The sequence below is a fragment of the Calypte anna genome, chromosome 23 (assembly GCF_003957555.1).
Source record: "Calypte anna isolate BGI_N300 chromosome 23, bCalAnn1_v1.p, whole genome shotgun sequence".
Taxonomy (NCBI): domain Eukaryota; kingdom Metazoa; phylum Chordata; class Aves; order Apodiformes; family Trochilidae; genus Calypte; species Calypte anna.
In genome coordinates, this window is record NC_044268.1 from 5,804,263 (window position 1) to 5,831,501 (window position 27,239).

The 27,239-nt window shown below is 47.0% G+C and overlaps 1 protein-coding gene across 1 annotated transcript; it reads right to left on the reverse strand.

Moving 5' to 3' along the window:
- On the reverse strand, positions 1 to 25,485 carry LUZP1 (leucine zipper protein 1). Its single transcript, XM_030464513.1, has 4 exons — positions 25,347 to 25,485; positions 4,395 to 7,663; positions 1,896 to 2,060; positions 1 to 1,325 (listed from the first exon to the last, which is right to left on the reverse strand). The coding sequence occupies exons 2-4, from the start codon at positions 7,545 to 7,547 to the stop codon at positions 1,287 to 1,289; spliced, it is 3,357 nt and encodes a 1,118-aa protein (XP_030320373.1). The 5' UTR covers positions 7,548 to 7,663; positions 25,347 to 25,485; the 3' UTR covers positions 1 to 1,286.
- Positions 25,486 to 27,239: the final 1,754 nt, after the last annotated feature.

Here is a 27,239-nt window from a genome sequence, read left to right on the forward strand (position 1 = left end):
TTTTTTTTTTTTTTTCTTTTTTTTGTTTTTTGATTCATTTGCCTCTCAGAATTGAGGCATGTAATTCCAGGGGGCAGGGAGGAGATACAGCATAGGGGTGTCCACTGCTGTGGTAGCTGCTCATGGGGAAGGTGGGATGTGGGAATGGGTGTGGGTGCAGCTCAGATGTGGGAGCTGCCGGGCTGCAGCTGTTCACACAGCACCTTTAAAACATGTCAGGGACATTTTCTCTTCTGCAGCACTGTCCTTGTTCCTCCACAGATTGTGATGTCTGTTTCCAACAGGTGGAAAAAAGCACTGGCAGCAGTCAGGGGTTTTTGTGTACAGGAGAACAGGGCCAGCCCTGCATCCAGGTTGGGGGACATGAAGAAGAACTGGTGGCTCTCCAGCGTGGGCAGATGCAAACATCTTGCTCAGGGCAGATGCTGCTCCAACACCTGAGCACCTCTTGGGGCTGCAGGGGCTTCCTGCAACAACAGGGATGCCACCAGCACTGACAGGGAAATACACCCAGGTGTTTGAAGCAATCTCTGATGATACCTGGGTCCCAGACCTGGCAGATGGGGTGGTTCGGAAGAGGAGCAAAGACCAAGGCTGACTACGTAGCCAATATGGAGTTCAGCTCAGAGTCCAACCCTGCTCTCTCCATCTTTGTTTTCAAAGGAACAAAGACATCAAAAAATCAGCCCAGTCTAAATCAGGAAGAAGTTTCATTGCTGTGTGAACTGCTGTGGGTTTGGTTCAGAGGATGATTTCTTGGTGCAAGGTTTCAGCTGTGATGAGTAGGTCATGAGAAGCTTCTTGCAGAGACTGACAGCAACAGGGAAGGAACACAAGCCAAGAGGGCTGGGGAATGCAAACTTTCCCTGGGAACTGAAAGCTTTCAGTTGTGTAGCCATGTAAAACAACTGTCAGGGATTGGTGAGCTGTAGTCAAAGGGATAAGGTCTGGAGAAGTCTGGCATCTTGTCTAAATGCAGGGAGTATCATTGTTCCAAGTGTTAAGCAGTCAGGATTTCCATACTGAGACAGAGCTGTCATCCTGTGGAGATTAAGATTGCAGAACTGGAGGTGAGAAGTGGGAGTCCCCTGAGTGAAGTCTCTGCAGCTGCCTCTTCAGCAATGAAGAAAAAGAATTCACCAGTAAAGCTCCTGTACCTTAGCATTAAAAACTTGTTTCAGGCTAGCTGAAGCCTCTGGAGTGGTTACACAGAGGTGTGACACCCACGTGCTTGGTACTATCCTGCCCCTTGCTCCACCTTGCAGCACGTTCACTGGGAACAGAACTCATCTCCGAGATGTTGTCCAGCAGGCACGGGAAGCACCCTGTAAAGAGACAACCCCACAGCATCACAAACTGGCCAGGACCTGCAGCTGCCTCTGGCACCATTTTTAATTTGGGCAGGAGTGTCATGATTGTGCTTAGGCAGCCATCCCAAAGCCCATCAGGATCCCAGCCCAGTGCTGGGGTAGGATTGCTGTGGAAGATACAGGCTGTGTCAGTGTTTACAGTGCAGTGAGCCTGCTCTAGGGGATCCTCCTTGGGCAGATGATCTCTAGAGGTCCCTTCCAACCCTAACATTCTATGATGCTATGATTCTGTAAGCCCAAGGTAGAATGACCTGGCCCTGCCCACATGGACAGGATTTATTATCCTTTTTTTATGCTGTACCATGCCCTGCAGGTGTTTCCACACCCAGCACGTGGACTTGGCAGGTGAGATGCACAACAGCACAGAGGAGCTGAAGCAGTGGGTGGAGGTGTGAGCAAGACAGAGATCCAAACGATGGTGTGTATGTCATGCTGATATGGCTTTACCCAAGTTCTTATTGGTAGTTGACCCAGTTTGTACAGACAAAGGAACAGCTTTTCTGGATGGTCCTTGAACTCACATACCTGCTCCTCCACCTGGAGACCCAGTGGTGCCCGTGGGTTGGACTCAGACTCCTGCAGCTCCACCTTGGCAGCTGCCCTTTTCCCTGGGCTGTCACCCTGTGAGAGGTGCTCAGAGGAGCCGTATTGTTTTCTTCGGGAGCTGGGCACATAATCTTTGCTTTCATCCTGTACAAAGGAAAATAAAGAGGGTTGGAACTTGGGGACTACGAGAGGGTTCCTGCTGGGTTTGCAGCACGAGGTGCTGCCTGAGTCCCTTCTGCATGGAGGGATTTCAGCCACCAGGCCAGCTCTGGCATGTCCTCACCCATGTGCCATTTCATAAAGATTATTACTATTTTTTAAATCGTCCAGTAGTTTTAACCCAAGCTATGGGTGTGGAATCCTCTGTTCTGCTGAACGTCCTCTGCACGAAAGTGTTCAGGGTATGTGGCTTATGAGTCCAGATTGCAGTTGTTGTGCTTTGGGCAGTAGCTGATTATGGTAATGCAATTATAAGTTTGTCACAGCTTAGCAATTCGGGCAGATCACCAACCAAAGGACAGAATTACTCTCTATTCTCCACCCCCACCCCCACCCAAGGGGAAGATAAAAGGCAATGAAGACTGGAGACTTGAAGTTGGAAACTGAAAGCAATTGGAGATGGATTATTGGTACAGGGGAAAGGCAACAAAGTAAGGGATAAAGTAACAAAAATACAAATAAATATATATATATACACAACCCAATCTTGATGGTGGCAGGGATAGGTGCCTGAGGGCCCCTTGCAGCAGGGCCAACTCAGGGAGGGGGGGTCCATGGCTCTTTCCAGCACCCAATGGATGTGGGAGTGGGTGGTAAAGGAGCAAGGGGAACACAGCCAGGAGAGAGTGAAAAAAAAGAGGAGGGGCTGCAGCAGCATCTACAATAGGCATCTACAAAAGGGCACCTACAATAACCTGAGCTGCTCAGATACATACAGTTTGGTATATATGTGCATCTGGGTAACTTCATGCTCCTCATTTACAAGCTACAATATACTTTATGTGTGACCAAGAACTTAGATTCGTGACTAGGTGGTGTTTGGGTGATTTTATTTTATGATATCATACAGAGAGATACCTAACTGAATCCTCAGCAGCTCTCTGTGAACTAACCACACAGCTGCTTTCCTGCCTGCTTGTCACTGCAGACACAGGCAAGGCTGGAAGCCAGCTAATTCATCAAGGATAAGAACACAGAGGTCAGAATCCTCTGCCAGGCACACTTCAGCTGCTGTTGTAGGCACACTGCATAGCCAGCAGATTTCATCTGACAGTGACTTTGAGACCACCCACAGAACATGCTGCAGAGCTACACCTTGAATTGAACCTTTGGAGGAAGTTACTGAGGACCAAGGGAAAAATTAAAACAGTCGTGTGTGGCCAGCAGGTCCAGGGAAGGGATTCTGCCCCTGTGCTCAGCTCTGGGGAGGCCACAGCTTGAGTCCTGTGTCCAGTTCTGGGCCCCTCAGCTCAGGAAGGAGATTGAGGTGCTGGAGCAGGTCCAGAGAAGAGCAAGGAGGCTGTGAAGGGATCCAGCAGAATTCCTGTGAGGAAGGGCTGAGGGAGCTGGGGGTGTTGAGGCTGGAGAAGAGGAGGCTCAGGGGAGACCTCATCACTCTCTGCAACTCCCTGAAAGGAGGTTGGAGCCAGGGGGGGGTTGGGCTCTTTTCCCAGGCAACTCTCAGCAAGACAAGAGGGCAGGGTCTCAAGTTGTGCCAGGGGAGGTTTAGGCTGGAGATGAGAAAGAATTTCTTTCTGGAGAGGGTGATCAGGCATTGGAATGGGCTGCCCAGGGAAGTAGTGGATTCTCCATGTCTGGAGATCTTTCCAAAGAGCCTGGATGTGGCACTCAGTGCCATGGGCTGGGAACCACGGGGGGAGTGGATCAAGGGTTGGACTTGATGAGCTCTGAGGGGTCCTTTCCAACCTGATTCTGTGATCCAAGATGACAATGCCACGCAAAGCCACTCTGAAAAGCACACCAAGTCCTACATAAGTTGTTGTAGTGAAATGAGGCAACCAGGTGCCACTCATTGCCAGGTAGTGAGCATGAGCTTGTGTTCAGCCCACCTGGGCCTGATTAGGGTGAGCCCCACTGGCATGAGCAGGATTAGGGGGCCAATAAACCCACCCTAATCAGGCCCAGGTGGGCTGAACACAAGCTACTGCCCACTACCTGGCAATTAGTGGCACCTGGTTGCCTCATTTCACTACAAGTTGTGACTATGTTTTCCCTGATCTTGGCAAGATCAGATGCTAGGATACAGTTATTCAGATGGCATTACAAGACCCACACAGATGGATCTAATTTCAAGAAGTCTTAAATGAGATACTTCATATATGAGGTGTGGGAGCTGGGAGAGGGCAGCACTTCAGTAAATAATCTGTAAGAATTCCAAAGCAGACACCCTACAGCTAACAGCCAGCTTGGACAACCTCATCAACTGAAAGCCAGGAGTGTTTCACATAGGATACTTACAGGCAGCGTGGTCCTGTGCCAGGGAGAAGCTGCTGTGGAATCACTGGCATAGCTCCTGCGTGTGACCAGTTCAGATGCACTTAAGTTACTTTTGGTCCTTCGGGACCCCAGCTCAGGGGCACTCCAGGAATTAGCTGTGGCACTGGTCCTTGCTGAGCTCTGCTCCAAGGAGTTTGTTCTATCACTGTTCTCTTCCATTTCAGAGAGGTCTACTGAGGACCTGCATGTGTTTGTAGTATTGGAGGCTGCACTTTTCTCCACTTTGGTTTGAGAGCTCTCCAGGGAATGCAAACCTTGTCTTGTTCTCCAGGAGCTTCTCACTGTGACATGTTTTGTTTCAGATGAAGCTGCATCTGAAGAGCCGTGGGTCTTCCAGCTGATTGTCTCTGAAGGTGGCTCACTGTTCCTCTCTGAGAGTTCAGAAGTTTTTATCATAATGCTGCTTCTGGAGACCACTGTTTCTGCTCTGCTTCTCGGTGCTGCCTCTCCAACTCTGTCTGTCTCAGATGATTTCAGAGTATTTTTACTAATTGATATCTCAAAGGGTGTGGGGATATTGTTTGTTATTGCTGAAGGCTCATTTGGAGCAACTCTGATATTGCTGGTGGTAACCTGTCTTTCCTTTGCTGCTGAATCTGCACTGGTCCTTGGAGCTGCTGGCTCAGATGGGAAGATTGTGATGCTGCTTGTCATTTTATTTGTTACCATTTTAAATACAGACTTCTGCTTTTCTGACTCTGCCTCAGCAACAGTCCCTCCCATGACTGCCTTCATATCTTTTTCAATAATTGCAGGTTTAATGACAGCTTTTGATCTCAGAGCTTCTCTTGGGCTGAATGACCTTTTGGATTTAATTCCTCCAGTGCTGGCATCTGATGGTTTTATACACTTGGTGGAGTCTTCATCATTTACAGTGGTTTTGTCATTCTCAGCAACTGCTGCTTGAAAAACTCCCTTGGAACTGGAGAATTGCTTGGAGCTGACTTTTTTTCTTTCAAAATCTGGCTGACTGGTTGGTTTTTTGCTTCTTTCCAATTCTTCATCTGAATTAACTTTTTCCTGGTTAGTCTGTTTGGCTTTGGAGTCTGCTTCTAAGCCAGCTCTTCCATGATCTGGAGCTGGAGCTGCAGACTGCTCTGTGTCTTCTTTATCAAGACCTGTGAGAATCTGCAGGATGTCTTCCTGACTCCTGGAGCGATGGGAACACTTTGTTAGTGTTGAAAGCTTTGCACTCTCAAGGGATGTGTCTGTGACTTCTTTTTCCTGGGAGATAATTGTTCTTTTAGCCCTCGCCTCTGAGGACTCCCTGTGAGATGCAGCAGAAGCATTCGCTGCTTCTGTTTTAGAGCCAGTGGTTTCTGATGCCAGCACATGGGAGGAGAGGTGGTACCTGTAAGCTGAAGCTGTCCCATTGGAAGAGCCATGATTACCCCTGGTGAGCACCATGTTCTTTGGGCAGTCACTGACTTCTGCCTGACTGGTTTTCAGCTTCTCAGCCAAAGAAGCCACTGATTCCCCTTTGCCTGGCTTCTCATCCCGGGTGTCAGCACCACTTGGGCAGCTGCCACGGAACACACGGGATGGCTTTTCAGCCTTGGGTCTCAGACCTGTGTCACCAACAGGTTTGGAAGGTGCTTTCCATGATTTCTGCTCCTGGGCAGCAGGAGGGTATCTGCTGAGGACAGACGGCTGCTCTTTCAGTCTCTTCCCCTCATTCTGCATGATGCAGCTTTCCTTATGACCAGAAGACAGAGTAGAAACTGAAGATTTCTCTTCCAGTCTTTTTGTATCTGTCACAGCAGTGTCTGAAAGGGCAAATACACCTGCTTTTCCTGCTCTTCTGTTCATTAAGCTTGGGCTTGGCACCTGCTTACCACTGTGGCTATGGCTGTCGTTACTGACACAGAAATCCCTGTTCCTTGCCCTTTCCCGGCGCTGTTGTGGTGAGAGCTCCCTTGGCTTGTGCTTGGCAGATGTCAAATCAGGGGTGAAACCTCTGTATTTAGGTCTGTCATGTTTTCCCCTGCTAGAAAAGCTTGTATCTTCATTTTCAACCTCTCCATTCTCCAGATCTTTCTGTTTCTTTATCTGCATTTTTATTTCTTCTAGCTGGCCCATTAGGAGTTTATTTTTATTCTGTTCACTCAAATAACTGTCTTGCAGATCATTGTTTTTGGCTCTCATGTTTTTAAGTTCTTCTTCTAAAGATTCAAAACGTTTGATCTGAGTTTTAAGCTTCTCAATTTCTTGGGTGAGATCTTTCACTTTGTTGTCTTCCTGATTTTTATTCTTTTGGTTTTCTGACTTATTCCTGGTTTCATTTTCTACATGTTTCAGGTAATCCACACTTCCCTTTCTCCTGGTCTCCTTAGAGGGCAATGCAGAAGTTAAGTCATCTTCAATTCTCAAATCATTTCTGTCCAGGAGATTATTTGATGACCTTTCTAGCAAGTTGGATGCATTTCTACTTTGATCTGTCCTATTTAGTTTATTGTTTTGTTCCAGTTTCTGTGTTAGCTCCTGGATTATTTTTTCATTCTGTTTTTCTCTTTCATTAAAATGTTTTCTTTCAGTGATAAAGCTCAGTGCTAAGGATTTCAGTTTTTCTAACTCACCTGTTAAGCTCTGCTCTGTTTTATCCAGCCTGTCCTCAGATGCTTCCAGTTCTTTCACTTTCACTCTAAGTATTTCTAATTCTGTAGATATCTTTTTGGTCAAGTTCTTTTCTTCATTCAGGCTAAGACACAGCTGTGTACAGTCATTCTTGCTCCTGCTGAAGGCCTCCTCCAGCTTCTCCAGTTCTGCCATTCTCCTCTGAAGGTGTTCAATCTCTGACTTCAGCTCTCGGGTGAGGCTTTCTTCCTCTTCAAGTTTTTCTTTCATTAACCTGCAAAGCTCTTCGGCCTTCCTAATTTCTTCATCCTTGCCTTCAATCTTCAGGACTCTTTTCCGCAGGGCTTCAACATCAGCCAGCATGCTGGAGTTGCTGCCTTCTGCCTGGATAACTTTGTCCTGGAGGTCAAGCAGCTCATCCTCTGCTTTCTGCAGGTTTTTGGTTGCTTCCTCTAGTTCATCAAGGCGGCGGCTGAGGCTCTGCAGTTTGAATCGTAGGTGCCGATTTGAGGTTTCCTTGTAACCTGTGAATTCTGCCATGTTTGCTTCTTTTTTTCTTTCTTTTAGGCAAAAGCTTTGCTTAGCCTGGGTGAACGGTGTGGTCTTTAACACCTGATGTATTCCTGGTACCTCAGTGTTTCCTTGACAATCTCACCCTGAAAGAAAGAATGCTTAAAATCAATATCAGAGCTCAGAATGTAAATGTTCTCACTGTCAAAGTTAGACTATAAATGTTTACATAAATAACCTTTAAAATAGGCACATTCCTAAGTGCTAAATTAGAAGAAACCTGTGAGTGGCCAAACACTGGCACAGCACCCGGAGGGACTGTGGGACACCCATCCATGGGATACTCAGAAGTCTACAGAGGCAGCTCTGGAACATCTCAATACCACCCCAGCTGAGATGATTTACTGCAAGAGATAAAGGAGGCTCGTTCTAATTAGCTTAATAAGGAGAAGATGACATAAAGCAACATCTTCTACAAATATGTTGAGCATCCATAAGAAGTCTTCTAGCAGATGGCTCTTTAACTTCTCAGCATAGCCAGAGCTAACCTCAGTACTTGGAAAACCTAAACAAACCAATATTACAAATAAAGTGCACATTTCTAAGATGCAGGGGAATCAGCCAATACAAAATACAATCTTAAATGTAGTGGCTGCTTTATGCTTTGAGTGAGAGAACTCCAGGGATACTTCCAACATAAATTACTCCGGCTGTTCATGACTGCTCTTCTCCAGTCTGCTACTGACAACAAAATATCAGAAGGAATGGTGCAGGACTCAAACATTAGGATTATTATTAATGCTAATTAACATTGTTGAGGGATTTTCAAATAGGACTTATTAGCTAAATCTAATAAGGCAATAACTTGTTTCAGCATCTTTACAAGCTGAGCATCTGACAGATGTAAGTACTGCAGATTTTCTCTCTCTTTTTGGAAAGAAAAGCAGTTCTCATTCTAGCTCTATTTTACATTTTTTGCAGACACCAGGAAGAGAATGACAATTTTCACAAACAGCAAAAAAACTGTGGCAATGTGAAATATAATAAGGACATTTGAGTTAAACAGAGCCACCTGAGTCACTGATAAAGTGCCTGTAAAGGCTAAAATGGTCATGGTAGAAGTTTTATCTACAGAGCAGCTCAGAAGCAGAGCCTCCTGGCTGTATCAGCAGGAAATAGTAGATGTATGACAGTAGAAATTACATTATTTTGTATGCAGTACTGGACTGTGTATTTACTCACCCAAGTCTGTCACATCTCTATTTAGTGACACACAGCAAAAGAGACACCTACAAATTGCTCCTGACCAAAAACCTCAAAAGAGCAGTCATGAGTTCTTTCTTACCCTTTAAAACTCTGAAACTACTGACTGCACCTGAACAAGGGGTGATTCTGTATTAAGAGTCACAATAACATCAATGTGAATTTGAGCTCTGGAAAAAATGCCTTCCCACTGAGAGACATAGTTTGAAATTCCCTGGCTTCCTATCTGTTATTCAAAGCAACCATCAAGGCAAAATGTGTATACCTAGGGGTATAGGTGAATACCTAGGGGGAGAAAAGATTTCATCTGATCTAAAAGGTTCTTTATTATAGCACCTTAAGTCAAAAACCAATTTCACAAGAGAAACATGGCACACAATGTCAGCAATTCAAAGCAGTAACTTACTAACAAACACTTAAGTGAATTTACCAGGATTCATTACTGAAATAATTCACTCTGTTTCTACTTCTCCCTGTGGATTTATCATTGGGCTTTCTGGTCTTCTTCAACAAGTGTATATGTTCCTCCTAACTTTATTTATATTTATGATTACCAATTCTCTCCCCCCCTTGTTTAGTTCAGATTGTCTCTCAGGGCTCTTCTGACTGTGCATAACTTTGGCCAAGGCATCTTGTTACACAGATGAGAATTCAGTATTTGGGACATTCACAAGAGTACTTTCATAACTCTTAATTACCCTTCAGGTTCTTAATTTTTTTTGGCACACTCAGCTTTGCTTATCATTATCTACAGTTCTACGAAAACATTTCTTTAAGAGCATCACTGGATAAAATCTTCCACTGGAGCTGTACATGATCTTGTCTGCACAAAACAGTCAGTTCACTGCTGTGCTTGGAGGCAAAACCCATCTAGCTAGAAACACCTGTACTTTGTGAATTGGAATATAACAAACTTTTATTTCAGGAACAGCAAGTAACTGGCTACTACTTGAGACCTATACAGCTAATCTGTCCTTAGGACTGGGACACTACTCCTCTCCAGATGCACAAAAGCATCTTGCCCTATCTATCATTTTCCTTGCTCCAATCTGTGTCTTGGTTGGATCCCCACAAACACCACTGCTCTGGGCTTCAGGATGTCTGAACATGCACTCATGGGAATAATGATTGGCACCCACTCCCTACTGTTCTCTCTGCTGTGCCAAGATAGAAATGCTGCCAGCTGCCATGCAGGTCTGACACATGCTAGAAGACTCTGCTGTTTGTCATGAGCCCATTTTGCACTTAATTTGGGGGGGTTTTATATTTTTGTTTGCACTTTAATACTGATAATGCAACATCCCTCACTGTGGCTGGGGAAGCCCTGACCCTCAGGGATGGCACTGCTGGTCTGCCAAAGTACTTGTCCTCAAAAGGTTAATGTCACATGATAAATGTCAAGTCTTACTCTATCCTAAAGATGAATGAGAATTATTAATGTCTTGGCCTACAGCCACTTTTATTAATTTGGTCTTGAAGCTGTAGGGGTTTCCAGTAGGTCATGGAGAGCAGCACGCATCACAGGCAATAGAAAATCAATAGGTACAAACACAGCAATAATCAGAGGTAAGCACAGCAATTGTAGTTGGAGTCCTTCAGGTCACTTCCACACAGGATAAGAGTTTTGCACTCCTCAGCTAATGTGGTCTGGCTTCAGGGGATGAGCAGAATGGGATCCTTGCCCCAGTGAATGGGGCCAACAGATGGTAGCACTTCTTCCACCTCCCCAGAAACAGGGGTGAGTTTAGATCCTCCCTGTTCTGTTTTCTGCTAAATTAGAAGACCTGTGGGAACTGTATTTTTGGACAATGCTGGGAGTGTTTGCACATACCTGGGGTAATACAAGACTCCAGACTATGTACCCAAACTGCATTAGGAGGCTGAAAGTCACTTCAGACATAAGGACAGCTCTGGAGATGTGCACCAACCATTGTTGGGGGGTGGCAAGGGGTGACAAGAGGGCTCCTCACAGCAGTTCCAGGTGGCCAAGCAGGTCAGGGAGAAATCAATTAGACTATGCTCTGGTTCCAGTGCATCCTCCTCCACCTGAAGCATAGGTGAGGTGTGTTTGCTTGATTCTGCCCCTGTGCATATACATCTGGAGTTTCAATTGAGCAGTTTCTGGTGTATACACATGCAAGGGAGTGTAAACTTCTCATGCTCAAATGCAGTAATGCTGCTGACAATTCCTGCTTCTATCACAGTTCAATGTGGTGAGAGCATCAGAAAGATTTTTCTTCCCTGTCCCAGGGTGAAAGGGGTGGGAGGAAACCAGCAGGTCGTTCTTCATTTGTAAAGCAAAATTTCTGTGCCATTTAATTAGAAAAAGGACACGGGTGTCACAAATTGCAGCAGATGAGGATGCTGTGGCCACTGCCTTCAGTCAGTTAAAGAGAGAAGGAAGGAAAGTTTTTCTTAATTTGATTTTGCCTTTTCTGAGCTCCTTCCAGCACCTGGTTCTTGACCCCACACAATGATACACAGTCATGGGAACAGGAGAAAAATACTCCAGAAAAAAAAAAAGGGTATAAACCAAGATACTCATACTAAATAAGAATCAAGAGTCCACTATGTGTCATCAACCCCACATGCCACCTGCAGGCACCAAACAACCTCCTGGGGCAGCTTAAGACAGGCACAATGTGTTTGTTTGCACAGGGTGGGGACATGGGCACCCCAGCCCCACTGAACACAAACTGCCAAGTGACTTAAGAAGGTCTGTGTTCTGAGGGATGAGCTGCCCCAGAAATGGCTGCATCTAGTGGAAGAGGAAATTCTGAGAGTCAGAACAAGTGAAACGTGGTTTGAATATTGACTAGTACAATGCTAGACTATAGAGACATGAAATAATGAGAGACCAGCCAAAAATAACCCCATCAACCACAATGTTCAAGGACACTACAACAAAGACACCAAACAGCATCTACAGAAAATGTGAGAGGCTGCAGAGCCTCTGCAGATGCAGAAAAGGACCTGGCATGTCACCAGCTCACACTGACCCCATGCCAACACACTCATTACCCACTGATCTCCTCAGTGCTGCTCTGTTCATGGCATTATGAAAGGAATTTTTCTACATGAAGCTTGCTGGGCCAACGTGAAAGAAGCAGAGCATCAAGGCACTCCCAGTCACTCACAGCAGATGCTTTGAGCAGCACTGAGGTTTGAGCAGGGACAGTTCCTGTTGCTTTCACGTGCACATAGGAGATTTTCCTTTTCTTCACAAAGGTGACACCACTCTCCTCGTGCTTCCCCCCTTCAAAATGACTGCTTGCCTCATACTGGGAAGACTCACAAGTAAAGGTTCACTGAGATCAGGTCTGAGCAGGGACTAGGTGCAGTATCTTCCTTCCTGCAATACCTGATGGTGCTAACATGGGTAAGCACCAAAAGGAGCCCTGGGAATCCTGTATTCTGGAGCTCCTTATCAGAAAAGGATTGATACTTTCAAAGACCCTCAGCGTTCTGCTCCTATCTGCCAGGTGTCAAAAAATGCCTTGTACATGCAGCAGACAAGTTACCTATTTTACACACTATTTTTACAAGCTCTGCATTTGCCTCATATTTGAATTTAGCAACCCATTTCTTATGTATTGCAGGCAAGCAGAAGAGTTGCTAAACAGCTGAGGATCTCATCACATCACAAACCTCAAGAATTACCTTCCCACCTTCTTCATTATTTCAAGAAAAATGCCCCTTCCTGCACTCGAATCAAAGCTGAAGATATTTTTCTTTTCTGACTCAGTGTCCCATGCTGCTACTTGTGCTGTCCTCAGAAGCAGATTTTACTGTCACATTTGATTTCACAAACACTATGTAGGCATCTCTCCAGCCAGTCACAAACTTGGCAGCATCCTGCAGATGGCATGGGAAAAGCTGCCCCAGCTCAGTGGTGCCTTTGAAATATTTACTGGACATGGAGGTCTTCCACATCTTCCAGCCTCCATCTCTCCCTCCCGTCTCCATCAGGCTCAGCACTGTGAGGGCTTCGTGGCTCTCACCATCACTTCTCTTCAGCCCCATAACTTGTGCTAGACTCAAGGTGACGCCTGGAACTGAACCACCCATGGGCTGGCTGAAAGCCATCAGAGCCAGACTTTGGGAGAACCTCAGGGATATGTGTAACTGAGGTATATCAGCTCTTCTTCTCCTCCTCCCCAATATCAGCTTTTGTGCAGCTGGGATGCTGAGGAGATGGGCACCTAGGTCTGACCTACAGTGCTCTCTTCTCTGTTCCTGTCCTCCATCACTTCAGCTTACCTCTCTCTGCCTCTCGAACTTCCACTTTGCCCTGGTATCTAGCATACAGAAAAAGCTCTTCTCAGACCTGTCTTCAACATTGTCACTTTAACAGTCTTGCTTCCTACAATTGCTCTTCTAACCCTTTCTTCAGGCCACAATTCTCACCATTCAAGCACAGCTCTATTCCTCAATCCTCTGCTGTCATGCTTGTGCTGAAGGCTGGGACAGTAATATTGGCTCCAGTCCTTGCTGGTGTTTTCACTCCCTCTTCCCACCCTGTTGCCTTCTGCTCATCTCTGGTTGGGCTCACTCTGTTCAGCACCCTGCTTCTGCTTCCATGTGGCATTACAGTGGGAAGCTTCTTGCTGTAGAATGCTGTGCAAGCTAAAAGTCCTCATGGGTTCACAAAGCAGCAACGAGAGAAATTCACAGAAGAAGAAAAGTCCCTTAAGGTCATGCATACAGGGACAGGGACCCAATCATAGCTCTAAGCCAAAACTTGGAGGTTGGGAAAATCCTCTGGCTTGCATCAGTGCACACTTCCCCTGCCCCTAACTTCCTTCCTGAAGTACATTTCTAGCCACTGTTGGGGATGGGATGCAGAGCAGGTAAACCTTTGCTCTCATTCACTACAGCTCTTATCTTTCTGGGTTCTTGTATTGTCCCATCCCAAACACTTAGCCAGATCAGCCAGGACTAACAGTGCACATCTGGCAAGTGCCACACTACAACTGGGGTAAGTACCCAAAAGCATAAACCCACACATATATCATCCAACAACATCTACAGAGCTGGTAAAGGCATCCCTGTTACAATCCACCTCAGATAAACTTCAGGTACTCATAAGCATCTCAAAATCCTTTCATTAGGTATCGACAGCTTTAACCTCCATGTTTTTCCTAGCACTGTACCCAAGAGCCACATGACACCCTCCTGTTGGCACGAGAACTTATAGGGCATTGGATGTTTCTGAGCACCTCAGCTGGTACAGGGGACACTCCACTCCTAACAGAGTGGCAGAAAGACATCAGAGGCAGCTCCTTAGCTAGAACACTCCTCTGATTGCTGTGAGCCTTCCCAGCCAAAAGCCTGGCTCAGCCATTCATATGTTTTCACTAGGATCCCTACAAATCCTGCAGAAAATAGGGAATGCTCCAAAAGCCCTCCCAAAAGAATGAGGTCATGGATGTAGTAGCACTGGTTATTCTTGTGACCTCATCCCTGGAATAACTCAATCAATGAGATTTACAAGTGCTAAACCAAAAGTTTTTATTTCTCTTATATGTGCCACAAGAACAGCTTGGGGGGTTGCCATAGCTACTGCCTGCTCTGAACTCCTACAGCTTCTGAACCAGCTGGTTTTTGCCTTGGACAGAAATGAAAGGACAGGCCTGCGTGTGGGCACCCGCCCAGCCTTGGCACAGAAATGCAATTCAACAAACTCCCAGCAGATCTCAAAAGCCAGGACAGAGCAGAGTTTTCAAAAAAGGGAGTACGTACGTTCAAAAGACACTTCACATCTGTACCCCTGTCTGGAGGCCAAGACACCAATGTGCACAGCAAGGTTATGTGGGGAAACTAAGCAGAGAATAACTATGTAAAGAATAACTGTAAAATCTCCCAGTGTGCTGTTTAACAGTGCAATTAGAGAACAACAGGATGCACTTCTCATCCTCACCAATGCAGTCCCAGCTATCCCCAGAACACAGCTGCTAGCTTAGAATGCATGCCCCAGTTTTTTTCTCTAGGGCCAGCAGGACTGATGTCTTCAGAGTTTGAGGTGTATTTCAGAAGAAAGCAGCAGCTCTGTTCATCACCCTGGAGTGCAGTGCTGCCTGTTGCTGCCAGGGAACAACTCTGAAAGCCACAATGAGATGTTTGATTCACCCAGTAAAGGCTGCAGGGCATCACTCTGAAGCTCAACCCACTGCTCTGGGGCTTCTCCAGCAGCACTGACTGCTCTTTTGATGCACAGCTCATCCCATGGCCTATTTTCAAGTTTGTTTTGGATATCCCACCATAATAAAGCAAAAATCTGTTGCCACAGGAATGGCTCACTAGCCCTCAATCCATACAATAACATTCCAGAAGGAAGATGGCACTTTTCAAGCTTTTTGAGCTAGTCTACTCAAGGAGGTACCTGTTGGTAGTTCAGGGATTCCACAAGGTCCTATTTGATTTGCTGCCTGTTTGTTACAAGGTTTACTTACAAGGTGTCTTTCCCATGGTGCACACAGCTATGAAAAACAAAGCTTCCCCCCTCATGTTGCAATTTGGATTCCTACATTTTGCTCTGCTTTAGCCATTTCAGCAGCTACTGGGTTTGTTGCCACTTGCTCAGGGATGTCCCAGACTGTCCTAACACTGCTGCTGCCAAAGCAGTGTTTGCTCACTGATGCCTTCTCACTCCCAGGTGTATATTCTCCTGTGCATACCCACCTAACTCTATCCCAAGCATTCATGCAGGGTTTATCCGGGCTAAAATTAATCTCATTAAGGTAAAAAACATCAACAGAAAAATGTTTGTCACAGCAGTGACAGAAGTACAAGGAATGGAAAAGATTTAAAGTGAGCAGCACAGGAGCAAAAAAGCAAGAGGAAGGCACCATTTCTCCATCAGTGAGATCTCTGATTGCTCACAGCTGCCTGCAGCATCTCTTAGGGAAAACAGTGACAGAGCTCCCATATCTTCATAAGCACTTCAGCAGAAATCATGTAATCATAGAATAGTTAGGGTTGGAAGGGATCTTAGAGATCATTTTGTTCCAACCCGCCTGCACAGGCAGGAGGCACCTCCCAACAGACCAAGCCCCATCCAACCTGGCCTTGGACACTTCTAGGAATAGGGCAGCCACACCTTCTCTGGGCAACCTGTTCCAGTGTCTCAGCACCCCCAGAGTGACGAATTTCCTCTTAATATCTTATCTAAATCTTCCCTCTTCCAGTGGCCTTCCTCTGCACTTGCTCCAAGAGCTCCACATCCTTCTCATGCTGGGGACTCCAGAAGTGGACACAGGACTCCAGGTGAGGTCTCACTGCACCAGACCTGCTGGCCAGGCTGCTTTTGATGCAGCCCAGGACACAATTTGCTTTCTGGGCTGCAAGCACACATTGCCAGTTCATGTTGAGCTTCTCATCAACCATCACCCCAAGTCCTTCTCCTCAGGGCTGTTTTCAATCCAATCACTCATCCTGTATTTCTGTTTTGCCCTGACCCAGGTGCAGAACTTTGCACTTGGCCTTGTGGAACTTCATGCAGTTTGCATAAGCAAACAAGGTGAGATGCTGCTCTTCATGATGTGCAGATCAGCTGTCAGACTGCCACAGGATGCTGTGAACTCAAAAGGTTTCCACAGGTTTGGAGCAAACAGATAAAGTAACACCAAGGATATCCTTTAGGGGCTAGTAAAATCCACAGAAGCCACATCCAGCTCTGTAAGTGCCTCTTCCACAAGGGCCCTGAGGCTGGGAGAGCACAGAAATTACTTACTCTAAGTTTTCCCTGGTTTTACTCTCTTCTCCAGGGCCCTGTTCATAGGCACTGCAAAAATCCTGGGCTAGATACTTGTGGTCTGATCCTGGACAAACCTAATGGGTAGCAAAGTGATGTCCAGCTTATAATCACAAAAAGGAAAAGATTTGTCTTACTAATCTTGCCTCAAGAGTGAGGTGAAACAAGGATTATGGCAGGGATGGAACCACAGATAGCAATGGATAGACCTTCACTGAGAGGTCTCTCCCCTCTCTGGCAGACAAGGTGAGGCAGCAGCTGTGGTTTGCTTTGTGACTTCAATCAGATGTAAAAACCTGGATCCCACACTGCACAACAGCATGGCTTGAGAGTAAGGGTACAAAATGGGTTCATCCCAGCCATGCATCAGCTTTCAGCACTCCTCAGGGGGCAGGCAGAGCTACAAAGTGAAACCTGAGCAACCCCAGCATCAGGTCTGCTGGTAAATCCTCTGACCCTGAAGCTGACACCTCAGGTGACACAAGTGCCCTGCTCCTGTCCTTGGCATTTTAAATCACAAGAAGAATGTGCATGACTAGACAACTCAAATATGTGTTCTGGGGCTGGACAGGGTAACTCCATGCTCACTAATGTGTTACTCAGCATCTGCTGTTTCAGAAGGGCTGTGACTCCACACTTGCCTGGAGGTAGAGGCCCTGCAAGAAAGCAGCAACACCTAATTTCACAGAGGGAATGTTCTGGTCTCATGTCACAACCCAATACAGAGCTGTTGTCAACAGATTATTTAACCATCTAATTTGCTTTTTGTTGTTGTTTTTTTTTTTAGAAAGGTAATTCTATGCCAGCCTCAGTGAGCAACACTCTGCTTATCAAGAATATGACATAATCCTGCTAAATTGCCTAAGATCTGATAAAGGAGACTGACCCCAGGTTAAGGAGGGTCTCATCCCTAAAACCAAGATAAAGGCAGAGTTTGAAGTATGTGTCATTTTCCTAGCACAGCCCCTCCATTGGTTCTTTGGAGCAGCACAGGTAATGGAGCAGAAAGGAGACCAAAACAACCTAGAGATGCCACCAAGCTGAGAGCAATGGTGAGCCCAGAACCAAGAATAGTCCTGACACACAAGAAAAATACTTCTGAACCCAAACCAAAACTCACCCGAGGTTAAGTCCTGCACTACAGGCAAGCAAACCACCTAAACAGAGGTGACCTCACACCAGAAAGCAAATATGCTTTTGAGGTGAGAGCAGGCTTCTACCAAACTACAAGTTCATGGTTTTGAGAAAAGGCAATTCATGCTCTGGATACACCAGAGAAGAGCTGTACACACAGCAGGGGAATTATTTTTCTATTTTTCTGAGGACTTTGGGGTCTAAGACACAATACTGTCTTTAGGGCTGCACCCTGGAGTACATGGCCACACAAAGGGATCACCAGGGCATCACTTGAGAAGTCACCATCACTTACACACCAACTGAGAAGCTCAACATGAGCCAGCAGTGCCCTCATGCAGCCCAGAAGGCCAAACATATCCTAGGATGCCTCAAGAAGAATGTGGCCAGCAGATAAAGAGAGCTGATTCCCTTCCTCTACTCGGATCTTCTGAGACCCCCACCTTTAACTGTGAAAATCTCCAGGGACGGAGATGCCACAACTCCTGGGGCCCTCTTCCCCTGCCAAACTAATCTCATGGTGAAAACTATTTGCCTTTACATCCAGTCAGAATTTACCATGTTGCAACTTCCTGCACCTTGGTCAGTGCAGTCTCCAGTATCAGTACAGGCTGGGGCACGAGGGGATTGAGAGCTGCCCCGTGGTGAAGGACTTGGGGGTAACTGGTGGATGAAAAATTGGACATGAGCAGGAAACTTGCACCCAAGGAAGCCAAAAGTGTCCTGAGATGTATCAAAAGCAGCATGGTCAGCAGGTCAAGGGAGGGGACTCTCCCCCTCTACTCCACTCTGGTTCCTCCTTCGCAGTTCTGTGTCCAGTTCTGGGGTCCTCAGAAAAGATTAAAGCACAACCACAAAAAATACCAAAGGACTGGGCCACCTCTCCTGTGGAGAAAGGTGAATGAGCTGAGGTTGTTCAGCATGGAGAAAAGAAGGCTCTGGGGAGACCTTTCAGCATATAGAGAATGTATAAGGACAGAGAGACTTTACCATGGCCTGCAGAGGACAAGAGGTTTCAAACTGAAAGAGGGGAGATATAAATTAAGAAGAAAATCTTAACTATGAGAGTAGTGAGACACTGGCACAGGTTGCCCTGAGAAGATGTGGATGCCATCACTGGCAGTGTTCAAGGTCAGGCTGGATGGGACTCTGTGCAACCTGATCTAGTAAAAGGTCCACCTGACTCTCATGGCACTTCAGACACCAGTAATGAGAGGAAAAAAAACCAACACCAAACCTTCTCCTTTGACCAGCCCTCTGTGCTGGTACCCACACAGCCCCACAAGCTTTGCTGACCTTGCCCAACTTATTGCTGCTTTTTACACAGGAGGGATGGATGCTCTGTGTGCCACACCACACAACCACTGGGCTGAGACAAGGACTGAGCACCCCCAGCCACATGGTCCAGCAGCCACAGAAGCACACAGAGATCTCCATTAAAAAAAAAAAAGAAGGGAATAAATAAGAAGGGAAGAGCCCTGCTCTGCAAATCAGCTCAAAATTTAGGCAGCAGAGGAAAACATGAATGGGAATGATCTGTGGCTACACCCTTGAGAGCAAGTTTCTGTTGTAAGATGGGGGGTGGGAGGGGGAAAGAGGCTCCAGGAATGCTGCACGGCAATCAAGGTGCCAACAGTGCACAACTGCACTGCTTTTTCTGTACTTAGCAGTTGCTTCCTAACTCTACCTGTCCTTAAAGCCAGCCTCGCACCCATCGCTACTCAACACTCAGCCTCCAGGAGCCCCTTTCCTGCCCAGGCTTTGCAGAGCACCCCCGGAGCCCGCACCTCCCGAGCACCGCAGGAAACGCCCCCGCCGCAGGTTACAGCTCCCGCATTCACCTTCAAACACAGTTTCACGGCTTTGCACAACACTGACGACACCCACTGTCCCTTTTACGGTACCTCCGTGACAGGTCGTTTTAAACAAAAAGAAATCCCCGATGCCAAACTGGCTGCTCGGCTCGGTGCAGAAAGAGACCTGAAGGCAACACCCACAGAATTCAGGAGCGGATGGTTCATAATATCCAGCAGCCAAATCTCACCCAGAAACATCAACACCCACGTATTACACAGGATATCTTTATGCTAAGACATTAATCACCCTCAATAAACCCCAAAACCAATCTCAAACAGTAGGTTTGCAGCATGGCATAGAAACAACAGAGTGAGAAGCTTCACCGGGATTTCTCAGCTCCTCTGAGTTCCAATTCTCACCACAATGCAGTACTAATGGTCATTTACTATCACACAGGAATTACTGTTTCCCAGTAAAAACAGACATATTTCCAAATGATTCACACTACCTGAGGAATTCATGTTTTTTCAGCTCTGTTCCAGATCCTAGGTCAGGTATCTCCTTTTTATTCTGGTAAATTAGCCACTAAGATCTCTCATGTCCAAGCATACTCTTTAAGCCGTTTCCTCAGATTTTCCCTTTAAGGTAACCCACTGCACTCCCACGTGAGGCACAGGCACCTCAAATGCACGAGCAGCTCAAAATGCTGCAGTAGAATCAGATGATCAGCGCAAGCTTGGAGCCTCTGCAGCCTCCTTTCAGCTTCAGAAACACCCTGCTAATTTCAAATCAACCCAGTGGGGAAGCCACAAGCCCATGCTGTAGCCTAAAATCCAGATAATGCATATAAAATCAATTTTTATAAAATCAATGTCTATAAAATCGATTTCTATAAGAGCAATTTATACAGAAGCAATTTATATCAGAGCAATTTTGAGAATGAACGTGAAAAAGCCTGACAGATTCTGCAGCAACACGCAACAAGGGTGCAGCACTGCAGCAAAATCTGTGACTCCCAGCTGTACCATGCCCTGCTGCATGCAGCCCAGAGAGGCAGAGCTGGAGACAGCAGAAAGCAGGGAGCTGTGCTGCCCACACTGCACAGCCTTGAGCTGCTCTGTACTTCTGCAAGCATCTGGACTGCACTCAGCATCAGATGAAAATGTGAAAAGTAACCATTAAGGTAAAGAGAAATGTGCCTGAAGTAACTGAGGAGCAGCTTTAGCTTATGTGCCTTGTAATCAGTCACTTAGAAAGGCACATTTTCAGCTTAGGATGAAGTTACCATGTGAGAGGTCAATTAGAGCACTTCAACACATATACAGAATTACAGACACAAACCTGGCCACAACATACTCTTTCATTCCTACTCCACCTTTTCCTGCCATGGGACTTTCGTGTGCCATGTGCTTACTGTTGCCCACTCGCTGATGGCACGACCTGCTACGTGTTGCCCACTGGCTCACAAACTGGGAGAGGTGTTGTCCTGTAGCAAAGGTGGTGATGTGCCACCAGAAATCACATCCCTCAGCTGCCCACAGAGCTGCTCTGCTGTGGTGCAGGTCAGGCAGCCCTCCCACATCACCTGTCAACAGAAGCAGATGCTTTTCTCTCCTGCTGGGGAGCCTGACACATGAGCCCAAGCTTCCGGAGTTTTGTAATATTAACCATCAAACCTACCAGGGCTAAAAAAGCCTCAGTTCTCATTTCTTCCTGATACTCTGCTCTTTCAGAGGTGTGCAGTACACAGATGTGTGTCTGGTCTTCACCACAACACTGCAAGTTGTCCAATTGATCTGGGTGAAAATCAACCATCAGCCTCTTTCCCCCTCACACACCTTCCTTAACCCTGCCTAATTCCTAGCCCAGCTGCAGGTTTCCTGTTGTCTCACTGGGAGAGGGGGGTGTGGGTCTAGAAGATGGCAGGTGCAGTGCAGGGCCACCTAAAAACTGCTGTAAAACTTCAGTCTGAGGATGAGGTCCAAAGCCTGTGATGTCACTTTGTGTAGTGGTAGCATCCCCTGAAGATATCGGGCATTGCTGCTTGTGTTTGTATCTTATCCACCACCTTCCTTTTGTGGTGACTTTGGACACGCTGCCTTTGCAAAGCTCCTGCTTGCACAAAGTGCTCACCAGGTTTGGGCAGCAGGAGTATGGACACCATGTCTAGAGATCTGCAGTGGAAAAGTTTATGTATTTATTAAGTTACACCAATTTTGTTCCTGTTAGTTAGAGCTTTGCTGGACTGGGTGAACCTCAAACATCTTTCTCTCAAAGTAACTTTTGAGCCATATCATCCTGGGTCTGATAAGCTCTTTTGAATTTGGGCCAGCATTTTCACTGGTTTTTTAATAAAACACACTGGTCTTGTGTGTGTAAATACTTTGTCAGAGCTGGAAACTTCTGTATTGCTGCTTCTTGGAGCTGTAGTGTAAGGGCAAGCTATCTGGAACTGCCTCATCTCCTGCACTGCCCACAACTGAGCCATGCTTGTTGTCAGCCTTGTCTTCCCTTGGTTTTGCCCCTTCCAATCATGATGGGAAAAGTGCAGGGTTTAAGTGTTTTATTAGTACTGCATGAACTGGTCAGTTGATGGTTGATTCTCACCCAGATCAGCTCCCTCCACATGGTGCAGGGCTGGGAAGGGCACCTGAAGAAGAAAGCAGCTGGGATGAGGGGAAAGGAAAACCCATCTCCTGAAGCCCCAGTGCCCACCTGCACTGATGCACTGCTTCCCAAAACTGCCTGGAGAGGATGTGAAAACTCCTTGTCTCTCCTTGGAGCTGACAGAGCTGCAGCAAGGAGCAGCAGCTCTCATCTGACCACTGCCACACAAAAACAAATTATCAGCTGATGTTTCCTTGCACTTCATAGCTGTGTATTTTGGCAACTTTGTTCCTAAACAAATAAACGATCCATTTCACTAACTAACTGTATCCATTTTTCCCAACAGGTTCCAGCATTGGCAGAGCTTATCCAGCTCTCAAGGCACAAGGCTACATAGTGTGCTGATTGCTAAGAATAACATTAAAAGTCTGATTCCCTAACACCCTCTCTCCTTTCAGCCCTTTACCTCAACAGGGCATTCCCCTTCCTGGATTGTGTTTCTGTTACAATCGCAGAGATTCAGGAATGCAATGCTGCACAACCACTGTAAGACAGCACCAGAATAGTGCAAACAGTCTGTGCATGGTGTTTACACTGCTCTGCTCACTGTGCTCAGTTCGGTGCCTGCTGCACCTGAGTCTCTTGCTCCACCCTGGTGAAGGTTAAAGAACAGAGGGCTGAACTATATAACCCCTTATCTGCCATGATTAGGGCTTCCTCACCACCAAAACCTAGGAAGACAAAACCACAGATAGAAAAAGACTGAGGCCTAACCTGCCACGTTTTGGCTGCTGACACCCAATGCCACACTTCATACTTGATCATTTCAGTGAAGTATTGATTGTCAGGCTGATGAATCAACTCAAATACCATCGGCTCCTTAGGAACAGCATGCCTGCAGTGCCTGCTCAGAGCCAAGGCTGAAGGCTCCTAAACCTGAACAATTAAGGGCAAAGGGTTTGTGGGTTTTCCACCAAGCTGATTCTATCACCAGCTCTAAGCTCTCAGACACAGAGATGTGACTGTCCACAGCATCTGCAGGGGGTGGATGCAGTCCCCACCAGCAGAAGGCTGCCTTCCCCCGTTATCCTGGCAAACAGCTGAGCTTGGACAGGGAGATGAATCCCACCTGTGGTGACCATGGAGGGAAGAGAAGATAAAATAAAGACTTGAAGCTCTCCAAATATGCAGCCTGACTAAAACAGAGAGAATACCAGTATGGAAAGATGAAGCAGACCACCAGCAAGCAGCAGAGATGCAGGAAAGGCAAGTGTTGCTTGCCAGCATAGCAGCTGTCACCAAGTATTTCAAAACACCAGAGCTTTTTGCTTCACATTTACAGATCCAAACACTAACCAAGGCAAAAAGACTGTACAACAATCTCTAGATTTCTGAAGATGTAACTAACAAAGCCATAATGACCACAGCTACTGCTCACCCTTTCCATACATTTTGCAGGTTCCTGTGACTTACATTGCACTTGTTATCACAAAGTGCATTACTGCTACTGCTGCTCATCACCATCCTGTGAATTATTCAGTCCAAATGACCACCTGAAAAGATTATATGCTTCATTTTAGTGTAACATTTGTTACCAAAACAGCCATATTTTGTCCCTTGGCTCAGCCACAGCAGCTGCACTTTCTGAAAAGCTTCCAGGAGGAAGGAGGCACTTATCAACTGGCTCCTCATTGACCACAGCCCTCAGTGGGAATCAAAGGTTTCATGGAGGATGAGCACAACCTCAGAGTGCCTGTGCACATCCTATGGTAAGGTCATGCTCAAAGATGTAATCACCACCTCATTTTAACAAACAAAATAATGTGGTCTAGATTGTAAGGCATATTGGGCTTTTAAACATTACCACTTCTGGTAACAGCCACATTTGAGACTACTCCTTTTTTTAAGAACAGCTATTTTTTTTCCTTTTAAGTCACATTAAATAAATAAATTTAGAAAGTTTCTCTCAGTTGGGCCAAATTTTCAGAGCACAGAGAAAATCACAGGGCTAGCACAGAGCCCCATTGCCATGATTTCTTTTGACTTCCTAGAAAGTAGAAATCTGGCTGTACTGGAGTGGAAAAACTTTACCATTACTTATAGGGTTATGGGGAAGCTGAGGCCAAAGGGCTTCTCAGATCAGAATAGAGGCACAGGGGTTGGTTAACTGGGACCTCCGTACTCTTCAGTTGCTCCATACTCCCACATACCTTAACCTGGTTCCCTCCTGCCCACAGGAACTTTAAGTCACTTTAAGAACCCCAGCACACGCTGCAATGAGGAGCACTCCTCCTCTGCAGAGGTTTTTAGCAGAATTTATACACTGATTAACATTGAATCCCACTGCACCTAACTCAAGTGGGCTGATAATTTGGGACAGTCGCTTTGACTTGTGTTAAATTGGTTTAAATGCTTCAGATGAAGAAGAAAAGAAAAAACAAACAAACAAAAGGTTTGCAATGAAAGCATGGTCACCAAGGATTACCACCAAATGTCTGTTATTCCACTTGCTTCGTGTGCCAGCACATGGGACACCTGGCAAAGCATAACGTGGTGCTTTTAAGAAATGTTATGAAGAAAAAAAGAAAGGTTTTGCAACATTCTATCAATTCATTTCCTCACAACGGGAGAGCAAAGAAGGCTAAAGCAGAGCATTGGAAAAGGTCACATATAAAAAGGAGAGCACTATTAATTACACCATAAATGTGGGTGAAAGACGGGGGAATTCACAAAAAAAAAAAAAAATAAGCAACAGGAAAGGAAGCATGCGGCTGCAGGAAAAAAAAAATAGGAGAGAGGAAAAAAAAGTTTTTTACAGATATCCCATGCTTTAAGCGCCCGGAAACCTCCAAAATCTTAACTACGCCAAAACGCAACGATGCATGGCGAAGGCTTCAGCCCTTCCCTTAAGGCAGCTCGCAGCAGCCCCTAAGGGATCGTGCCCTTCCCGGGCGGGGACCGGGCGCTCGAGGGGCCGCTCTCCAGTCAGGAAAGCGGCTGTTCCGGTCACGTCGGAAGGAGCCCGACGGCGTCTCCATTTCCGAGCGGGAGCCGAGGCCCCGGCGGGCGCCGTAGGGCCGGGTTGCCCGGGCAGGGAAGGCGGGGTGCCCGCCGCCACACCGCAGGCAGCCCCGGCCCTGCGGCGCCCGCCGGGGCAGGGAAGGAGCTCTGCCGTCCGCAGAGACAAAGCGGATGCCTCAAATTCCTCCCCGCCCGCCGGTCTGGCGGGACCGCGGCACCCCCCGCCCGCACCCTCGGCGCCCACCTCCGCCTACCTGAGCAGCGGGAGCGGCTGGGGCTGCCTCCGGCCCGCGGCGCGATCCGGCCGGCGGGACAGCCCGGGCTTGGGCAGCCGCAGCCCGCGGGGGGCTCCGGGCTCGGGCGGCGGGTGCGAGCGCTGACAATGAGAGGAGGGACGCGGTGCCGGGCGGCGCTTGACGTCAAGGGGAGCGGGGCGGGGGCTGCCGGCCCGGCCCGGCCCGGCCCCGGTGTAGCGCCGCGGCGCCCTCCCCCGGCACTGGGCGCGGGCGGGGAGGGAGTGTCGGCCATTTTGGGGGGAACGGGATGGGGCGATGTCGTGTGAAGGTGCTCGGGAGGGAAACTGGAAGTTAGGGAAGCGGGCGAGCAGCGCCCTGGGGTGGGTGCTGTGGGACGGAGTGCAGGGGAGCGGGGAGGCCCTGGTGAAGGTGGGTTTCCCGCTGGGTTGCCACGAGAGCCAAGCAGACCGAGTCTCCCAGGGGTTCCTCTCGGGGGTGGCTCCACCGCCTCAGGGCTCTGGAGGGGCTGGTGATGGGGTGAGCACTGCCGGCGCCTTTGGGGCGCTCCCTCCCTGCCCGGTGTGCAAGGGATTCACGGGAAACTCGTCTCCCGGAAAGCGGGGCGGGCAGCCGCATGCCAGGGTTTGTCCTGGAGGAACTCCCCTTCCATGTTCATCTCTTGGAAAGTTTTGGACTTGCATCGAACCCCAACTGTGGTTGTTTCCATCTCTGGTATGTGCAGCCCAGAGATGTTTAGATGGAATCAGAGACAAAAGACCTTCCAGCGCTAACCGGGAAAAGCTGCTCCAAGTGTTACTCAGCTGCAAGCAAAGCCCCAGGACTTACCATGACGCTGAGCTGTGGGGTGGTGCAGTCACAGACACTGAGGAGCGATGGTTCGGTGCTTTTGTACATCACGGGGCTGCAGTTCCCCAGCTGAGTCAACAGAGGAGCATCTGGTGAGCGCTTCCAGCCTCCTGGCCCTGCAGCTGGACGTGGCAGTTTTAGAGTTCTTCATCCCCTTTTACCAGCAGGTACATCAGCTACAAATGTATTTCCAGTCCTCTTCTATTTCAGACAGTGCCAAAGGATGATGGTTTGAGCGCTGATTTACCTTGTAAAGCTCTGATAGAACACTGCCCATGCTGTATTCTGAGTTAAAATACTATTCTGTTTCCATAGCACAGTCCGAAATTCACTTGTAGTATCTCTACTTGAAGTATCAACACTTGAAAGTGAATTTTCTAGGTTTACAGCTAAAATCCGAAGTCATGCATGAATGAACAAGACCTTGTTTGTAGGCAAAATGAGGAGGGCTTATGTACAGTCATTCTAACAGGGGAAAGTATTTTTTTTCCTGAAACTCCACCTGCACAACAGCATTCAGCACACAGTACATGTGCTTTGTGGTGCAACTACATTGAGCAGTTTTTTGGTTCTGTGCTTTACACATAATACTTTTAATTTGGGAGGTTTGCTAATGTCAGCTCTTGAAATGCATCTAGTGACAGCATAACTGGGTTTAACTGACAGCTGAAATGGAAAAAAAAAAAGGCAATTTTTTATTTCAGTATGTCCTAAATGCCTGTGCTCCAAAGTGTGCCAGGAGTTGTGTACATAGAGGATGCTTTCCATGCTCTTGGATTTGCTGTGCTGATAGAGAAGTGAAGCTGTGCATGGATAAATTTTCATAGAGTTTGTGGTGAAACTCATTGCTGCAGCATGATACTGGCATCAAAGGTTTCTGTTTCAAAAAGGTATGAAACAAATGAAGGGAATAAAATTCTGCTAGGGGCTGTCAGGGAATCACATCTGTCTTTCCTTACTAAAGTAGAACCTAAAGAGATGGGAAGTATTGATATGCTTGGCATATTGTTATACGTTTTTTCAGACATAAACTACTTGCTGTCT